General features: G+C 34.7%; 1 protein-coding gene across 2 annotated transcripts in view; it reads left to right on the top strand.

Moving 5' to 3' along the window:
- The window catches only part of mdy (diacylglycerol O-acyltransferase), a 28,663-nt gene extending 19,992 nt beyond the window's left edge, over nucleotides 1-8,671 (top strand). For both annotated transcript variants that reach the window (XM_069842208.1, XM_069842209.1), the window contains exons 9-12: nucleotides 151-195; nucleotides 286-464; nucleotides 3,777-3,927; nucleotides 8,353-8,671. In XM_069842208.1, coding sequence (XP_069698309.1) covers nucleotides 151-195; nucleotides 286-464; nucleotides 3,777-3,927; nucleotides 8,353-8,529 — 552 coding nt within the window. In that variant the 3' untranslated portion in view covers nucleotides 8,530-8,671. The remainder of the gene's footprint in view (nucleotides 1-150; nucleotides 196-285; nucleotides 465-3,776; nucleotides 3,928-8,352) is intronic.
- Nucleotides 8,672-8,913: the final 242 nt, after the last annotated feature.

Below are 8,913 nucleotides of genomic sequence, written 5' to 3' on the forward strand. Positions count from 1 at the left end.
TGTGAACAATCATTGCAGTATATCATTAGATAAATAATATTTATGAATTTTAAAGCAATAAACTTCAGTTGTTAGCAACAGATTCTCTATGAGGAATAAGCATTAACTTGCTTGCCTTTATTCTAATTGCAAACATTTTATAAATTTCAGAATATGGATGTAGCCAAGGCGACAGAGAGGTTGTTGAAATTGGCTGTAAGTATTTCAACTGAAATTACTTGTACATTTGATTCTTAACCGTTGTTCTCCTTTTTTATTTTATGTAATAATTCTGTTTCGTTGCAGATACCTAACCATTTAGTGTGGTTAATATTCTTTTATTTGATGTTTCATTCATTCCTAAACTTGGTTGGTGAATTGTTGCATTTTGCTGATAGAAACTTCTACTGTGATTGGTGGAATGCCAATAATATTGATACTTTTTGGAGATCTTGGAACATGCCTGTTCATCGTTGGGCTGTGAGGTAAATATTTAAAAAATATTAGGCTTCATCTTTGGTGTAGAATATGCATCTAGTATTTTATCTTAATTTAAATATTTTATTTTTATTTTTCGTTCTAATAGTTAGTACGAGGGGGATCCAGGAAATAACGACCATTTTGTTGTAATAATTAAAAAAAAAAATATTTATTTGAAAAAAACAAAGTCTGTTACATTACTGAAGCTTCCTATACTTCTCTACATAATCACCACCTACATTTAAACATTTGTTGTATCTGTTCACTAGCTTTAGAATTCCCGTGTTATACTCCTCTGCCACCAGTTCATTAAGCCAGGTGTTCACTGTCTTCTTCAACTCTTCATCACTTCCAAAACGCATACCACCCAGAAAGTCTTTCAGCTTAGTGAAAAGGTGAAAATCGCTAGGAGCAAGGTCTGGACTATAGGGCGGATGATCAAAGATTTTCCAACCGAATTGATCCAGCAATTCTCGAGTTGAAGCAGCAGTGTGCGGGTGGGCATTGTTGTGAAGAAGCACAACTCCTCTCGAAAGCATTCCTCGCCTCTTGTTTTGGATGGCTCGCCGTAGTTTTCATAAAGTCTCACAATAACGATTTGCATTGATCGTAGTGCTTTTTGGCATGAAATCCAGCAAAAGAACACCTTTGTGATCCCAAAAGACAGTAGCCATGACTTTTTGTGTTGAGTCTGTTTGAATTTTCTCAGTTTCTTGGGTGACGAGGGATGATGCCACTGACGTGATTGGCGCTTGGTCTCTGGGGTGTTGTGAGACGCCCAGGTCTCATCACCAGTCACAATTTGATCAAGAAAGGCGTCTCCATCTGTGTGATATCGCATCAAGAATGTCAATGCTGAGGCCATTCTCTGAGTTTTGTGTTGTCACTCAGTTGCCGTGGAACCCATCGTGCACAGATTTTGTGGTAGCCAAGATGTTGCGACACAATTTTACCAAGCAAAGAACGAGAAATGTCAGGAAAGGCAATATGCAATTCGTCGAGTGATGTGCGCCTGTCTTGCAAGATTCTGTCATTCACTTTAGTCTTCAGGTCTTCTGTGATGAGTGATGGGCGTCCGGGTCAAGTTTCATCGTGGACATTTGTTCGCCCAGTGTTGAACATTTCGCACCATTTTTCTCACATTTCTTTCATTCATTACAGTATCACCATACGCTTCTTTCAATTGCCGGTAAATTTCTGCAGGTTTCAAATGTCGGGCATTCAAAAATCGAATCACACTCCTCACCTCACAGTCGGCGGGATTATCAATCACGGCATTCATTTTGAAGTAACACAAAATGCACAATGGCGACTTGTTGCAACCAGTACTCACAACATTATGAGAACACATGTTAAGGAAGCCAGTTGACCTTCAAACAAGGAAGGGGAGTCAGCTGCGCGGCGGGTATGCGCGAATGGTCGTTATTTCCTGGATCCCCCTCGTACTTATATTAATTGAAGACCTATCTTTCCAAAGGGTCTAAGTGCCAATTTTTTCAAATTTTATTTTATTTAATCTGAGGGACGTATATCCATATAGGCATATCATTCTAAATATGCTCTGTTGTAGCTCAACAGTAAGTGACTCATTCGTGCACCAGAAGATAGTGTTGCATTTAGCAGTTAATTTTAAGTCAATATCGCAAAGTTGTGTCTGGCACTTATTCCCTTAGGAAAGATAGGTCTTTGATGTTTTTGGCACTGCCAATTGGGCAGCTATCAAGCTTCACTCTTTCCTATTTAATTTGTCAGGAAGAATTTAACATACAAATTTAAATATCCTGTAAAAAAAATATTGAACATAATTATTTTCTTTGAGGCAAGATTGAAGAAATATAAAAATGTCATTCTTCAGAAAGCTAAAGCTGCAATAATGTCTAAGTGAAAGAAATTATTTATCTGTAACTGAATGATGAACCTCTTTGTAGTGTCCATGCGTCCTGTTTTGAATGGGACTATACTGTTTTTCTTTGAAATTAATTTCAAATGTAATTAAAACTTCAGTGGTTTTACAAAAGTAGCATAATATCGAGAGGAACCTAAAACAAGCTTCAGTAAGAGTTGCTTCTTGATGTTCATTGTTAATGGAATTAAACAATAGTACACTGGGAAGGGAGATTCTTTAAATTAATACGCACATGCTGCCCATTGAGTGAATAGCAGCAAGCACATTTCTTAAGTCGAGCTTCACACATTTATTATCCAATTTTCTTGTTTTGTTTTATTTTTAGTTTTTGCAAACACTGAAGAGAAATTTATTTCAAGTGCTGTAACGTCACTTGATACATAATTAATAGGGGTGTGATCTATGGTGATTATTTTAACCTGATTTCGGTGATAAAAATGGTTTAACTTCGGTGAATATTTCGTAAACAGAAAATAAGCAATTTCGCGCATATTTGGGACCCTAAAAACTTTAATAATAATAATAATAATAATAATAATAATAATAATAATAATAATAATAATAATAATAATAATATTTAAAAAATTGCTGGTGCTGCCCCTTAGAAACTAACAGAAAATTGTTTGCATCACTTTGAAACTAACATCTTGATCTCACAAAGGCAGTTGTTGTGGAAAAGAGAAATAAACATTGTCTGCTTGCTGCTCCCTGGAAGTAGTCCCTGAAACTATGCGTATATCATTGGCAAATGTCACACACATGTAATGCTGAACGATCAAATGTGTAGAAATGTTCATGTGTATTTTATAACGAAAATTTTCGCGTTTTATTTGGTAGAAAATCTTTTTTTTCGTATGAATTGTCCACAAAACCTGTTTTTTGTTGAAAATGTCGTGATTGTGCAATAATTTCGTGAATTTCTACAAATTTAGCAGAAATTCACGGATATATTTCATTTAATTTTGAACTTTCATTATGGGATTTGCATTTTCCATGCATGAAATTAAGTTTTTAACACATTTCGCTTGTATCATTAATACCAAAAATTACACTCTTGATAATTAAATTTACAACAATATGCTACTTTAAGTCTCATGTGCTTATTTTGAGGGAGGGAGGAGACTATTCTATTTTTAACTTAAGTACTGTGATCACGTCCCTTTTTGTCTCAAACAATATAGCCAATCTGCAGCAGAAAAAAACAGTATTAAGTCTTAGCTTCTTGAGTGTAGTGTTCTGCTTCATTCCCTGTGAATGTTTGGAGAACTGTAACAATTTGTTTTTGAAATTATATAAGTATGTTTGTAATACAGTTTTTTGGATCGTGTATTCAAATTCATTTCAAATGATTAATATACTTAAAAGAAATTGACATTAAGGCTAATACGGACTTAATTTCATTTGTTTTCAGACATTTATATAAACCTCTAGTGGAGTTGGGTTATGGCAGAATGGCAGCAAGTGTAGCTGTTTTCTTTGTTAGTGCATTTTTTCATGAGTACCTTGTAAGTGTACCTTTGAGAACCTATAAAACATGGGCATTCATGGGAATGATGGGCCAGGTAAGTTAATTGTTTGAAAGTAATTTTGATCTCTAGAACATAAGTTAAATGTTTAAGCAAATAGTATAAAGATTACATGTTAACAGGGGAAAACATCAGTTTGCCTAAGTAGTGATATAAAAAAAATTGAAAAAACATCAGTTATGGTTTGAATTATAGTAATTACAATCCTTCTTTTACACTCTCCAATGGATAAGGAGAAAAGTGATGTAAATTGAGGAATATGGTTTATTGGTACAAAATTACAGTAACCTAAAACATAAAAACCCTCCCACAGAATAAAATTTTAGTACGTTTCTGTAAACAAGTAGAACATCACACTAACACAGACTATAAAAACGTATTCAGTGTGACTCCAGTAGGAGTTACCGCCTCTTACAGAGTTTATTTCCAAAAATATTTTGAGCAAAAAGTGTTGTGTAAATATGGTTTCTATTCTCAGTATTTTCAGAGTTACACTAATTGGAAGTTGTTTGTAATTTTTTTTTTTTTTTTTTAAGGGTAAAAGAATATTACGAATAGAGAATGAACTATTCAGAAGTATAATTTCTTTAATTGGTTAGTATTCTGAAGCTAAAAATATGTTGTGAATGTTTTAGTTGCTTCTTACAAATTGTTCTTTCAATTTTTAACTACAAAATTATATTATTCTTACATTCTTATCACAGCAATAATTGTTACAAATAATACCACTTCTAGCGACTTGATTCTGTACAGTTCAGTTTTGCATTCTAATGTACAGTCTTGGAGTTTACAAGAGTGGCATGATATCGAGTGTATCCAATATGTCGTAACACAAACGTTTAGCTTATGAAGAAACAATAGCTCAGATCATTTCGTCATGAATTCTAATAGTACATTATGTAATGAAGGTAATTAAGAAGTGAGTATGGATATTTATGAAACGAGCACAAGTGAGTTTCATAATTTTCATACGAGCTTCTTAATTACCATTATAGGCGAGTTTCATACGACTTTTTATGCTCGACCATATTTCTAACTTGATATTATTAATTTTAATTGTATCTGACCTTCAGCAATGTTCCGTATTTTGTGAGATGTGCGCAGACGCGAAAGTATTGATTTTTTCCGAGGAACAGATGTCCACATTGACCTTGCTAGGCCATAAGAACCTACAGAGATAACATTGAAATTAAATTAGACATTGAAAAACGAGATGACAAATTGAATTTATTTGAATATTATTTACAATTAACGCTAATTATTATAGTAACAGAACATAACCTTCTGCGACAGTATTGGATTTCCAGCCTCCGTGACTTTTCGCTAATTCTCTTTCTATTGCATGTCCGAGAATAATCGATACTTGCGGTTTTATAACGGTAGAAAGCTGACCTGTCATTGGCTGAACAGTTGTAACCTGAGTCGTCATTGGCTGAAAGACCTGACCTTTAATGAGTAGGTGTACTTTAATGACATGCATTAAAGGTCTGCTACCAGGTGTATAATTACTATGTTTCGGCATGGTCGAGCATAAAATATATTATAATACAGTTTCAAATTGCAAGATATGATGTGAACACTGTTACATTGAAAATAATGTAGATCGTAAGAAATATATTACCTTCACTAATTGTTACTTTTATTAAATAGGCATAAAAAAGAAGGAAGAGTTCTGCACAGAACTTTTTATACTTCATGCAGTGTTTTTTGCAATCAACGAATTAGCATATATGACACAGTATAAGAAGCATGCTCATTTTATACAGATTTTTGAGGGAGAAAACTTTCACTTTATATTATAATTAATTTACAATATTTCAGATATAAAGTACAGGCCAGTTACTTTATGGTGACAGCTCTGGTCTGGCGACGCAGTGGTTTGGGCGAGTTCACTGCTTGTTCGAAGGGGTGTTCATTTTAGTCTTCCCCTGGCTGTGCTAGCGGTCACATCTCGGGAGCGTTAGTGTGGGCATACAGTCGCGCTAAGGACTTACTACACCACCACTGTCTTGTATATTGCAATTTAGTGTGTTTGTTACGTACATTTCAGTTAGTTACTTAAATAATCGTAGTGCTTCTGTTTTGTATTGTTTAGTGTGTAGTATTTATTGTCTAGATTCACTGCTATTTTCTGTTTGTGAAAATGCTGCCTGTTAGAAGTAAACTGAAAGGTCGGGTATTGCATTCGCAGTCGCGAGAAGTCATGAGCAACGTGTAGCGCTTTATGAAGATAGCATCGGAAGAAAAAACGTAACAAATGTTGGAAAACTTGTAGCAGAGTTTACTGCCGTGTCTGAGAACTGTGTTAGCCAAATAATAAGGGAGACTAAAGACATTGATAATCGGCGCCAAAATCAACTGTGGACAACTTTAATGAAGCTGTCATAAGACAAACCATAGCACGAGTTCTGTATTTCACAGAACAGTGGCCCACACTTAAAAAAAATATGTATTATTGAAATTGAAAGACTATCGACTTTCAGGGAGGTATCTCGACTTTGAGGAAAGTTATTATGAAATTAGGATTTTATTAGAAAAAAAACACAAAATAATCGCTAAATTCTGGTGGAGCATCACAGCATTAGGGTCAAACGTTTGCAGTATTTGAGGAAAATAAAGAAGTACAGGGAAGAAGGCCGCTCCATCTTTTATATGGATGATGATGATGATGATGATGATGATGATGGGAAAGGTAACAGTGAAGCACTGGTGAACATTACCGGTATTTCTGCATGAGTATATTTCATTGTTAATTAGTGACTAACTGTTAAATATAGTGATTCGATTGCTGCTCATTGTATTTCCACATTAGTGTTTATTAGTGACTATTGTTCCAAACTGCTGCTCATTGTATTTCCACATTAGTGTTTATTAGTGACTATTGTTCTGGAGTATGAAGTGAACACAGTCACAGGAGCTCAAAATTATGCAGACGCTGCAACGTGAAACTTCATTTCTGATATGACTGTATATCCCTCCCTCCATTCGCTCGTCTTGGATCGGTCTCCCTCCCACAGTCGAACCTTCTCCTTTCTCGCGTCGACGAGCTGTCACCATAAAGTAACTGAGCTGTAATACTTAGATGTATTTAGTTTAACTAGGAATGAATACCTTCCAATCTTGGTCAAAAACCCAGAAATTAATCTCCAGAGGTAAATGAAGTCACTTGAAATCTCTTCTAAATCGGAATCTCATGCAATAAATTGTCCTCCGTACTATGCAGTGCATCACTAATGCCACACTTCTTAATTTCAATTTTCAAAGCATCCCATGAAACTTTTAATTGTTGACAAACTCGGTGTCAACGTATAAGATGCATCCTACTTTTCACATATGAGGAGCATCGTTTCAAAACATATGTGCCCCTTACAATTTTTTTACACGAACGACGAAAAACTGGATTACTCGTAAACCGGAGAAGTTTTCAAAACACTACACAAAACCATTTTTAAGTACTGGTTTAACAGTTTACAAATATGACGACTTGGAACCATCAGACTTCACAGCATGAAAGATAAATAAATAAATAGAAAGTAACAAATTTAATTTCGTCCACTGGGGGACTTAATACGTTTTGAAACGATACTCCTCATATATTTTCAAAGGAAAAAATGCGTCTTATATGCCAGCAAATACTGTAAATTCCACTTGCATTTAAAATGAATGAATATTACCCAGTTTACATTAATTGAAATGTTAGAGTTATTTCTGTGGTAGTATGTCTGCCTCCAGACTAGCTGGCCCGGGTTCAATTCCTGGTGGGGTAAAAAATTTTCATGTAAAATTTCTACCTTGGGACTAGGAGAGATGGCGGTGCACAATTTCTGATCACTAGATTGTGCACCAATATGCCTGGGTTAAAATTCCAAATCTCTTAATCTCTTCGCAGTGCATATGAAAAGAAGGCATATGTCACTATTGATAGTGATTCGCCTGGTCGCCCCCTTGGTGTTATTCAACAGGAATAGGCTATGTGTTGACACTGGGTTTCCCTTTATACCTTCATCTTCATTATCACTCATTCCATACACACTACACTTACACATACACTCACCTTAGTACACGACATAACTCTCCACAGATACACATCATGTACAGCGTGGCCCGCTGAAATGGTGTGCAACTTGAAAATGGGTCACAGTCCTGCCATCTATCCGCAATATGCGGAACCCGAATCACATAAAGTGAAATGGGTAGGCATTAGATACATACTTTAATTGAAATCATCATTGTATTTGTTCCTAGAACAATGTTCACCACTTAGAAGTTCGTTTAATAACAGTTGTTTAAATGCTCCAAATGACAAATAGTGACTTAAAACATACACTGAATATTTAGTATATCATAAATATGTGTGTATGAATTTAGAATAGAATAAGTAAATGATTTTCAAGAATATAAGAATATATTAATTAGCAAGTTACAAATTCTGATTTATTTTCATCCTTGTTTTTGTTTCAGATTCCTTTATCAATGATCAGCAAATTTATGGAAAAGCGGTATGGTCCACGATGGGGTAACTTGGTAGTATGGGCATCTTTGATACTTGGTCAACCTCTGTGCATTATGATGTATTATCACGACTATGTTATTACACATATTGGCGAGGATTTGATAGATAGGTATGGTCATGTCTGAATAATGCCTGATGAATTTGTTGTTGTTTCATTGATATATAAAACTTAGAAGATAGCCGTCTAAGTTCTAACTTCGTACAATTTTTTTAGAAAGGAATTAGGCTAGTATTGACAATTAAATAGTATTTATATTATACTGGAGTCTATTTAAGGAATGAACTGTTACTTAGTCACATAATCTGCTTATTTTTTTAATAGATTATGTGATAGGGCAGTTATGTAAAAGCCAATTTATACAAATTTGTGTGTTTGCATTTCTGATACATTTAATTAATTTTAGAGAGTTTAGTCACAGTTTCACATTTACATCATCACAAAGTACGTGCTGATATTTATTATTTACTTAAGATATCATTCTGGGATCAAGGCAACATAGTTACCTAAG

The sequence above is a fragment of the Periplaneta americana genome, chromosome 12 (genome assembly GCF_040183065.1).
Source record: "Periplaneta americana isolate PAMFEO1 chromosome 12, P.americana_PAMFEO1_priV1, whole genome shotgun sequence".
In the NCBI taxonomy this organism is placed as follows: Eukaryota; Metazoa; Arthropoda; class Insecta; order Blattodea; family Blattidae; genus Periplaneta; species Periplaneta americana.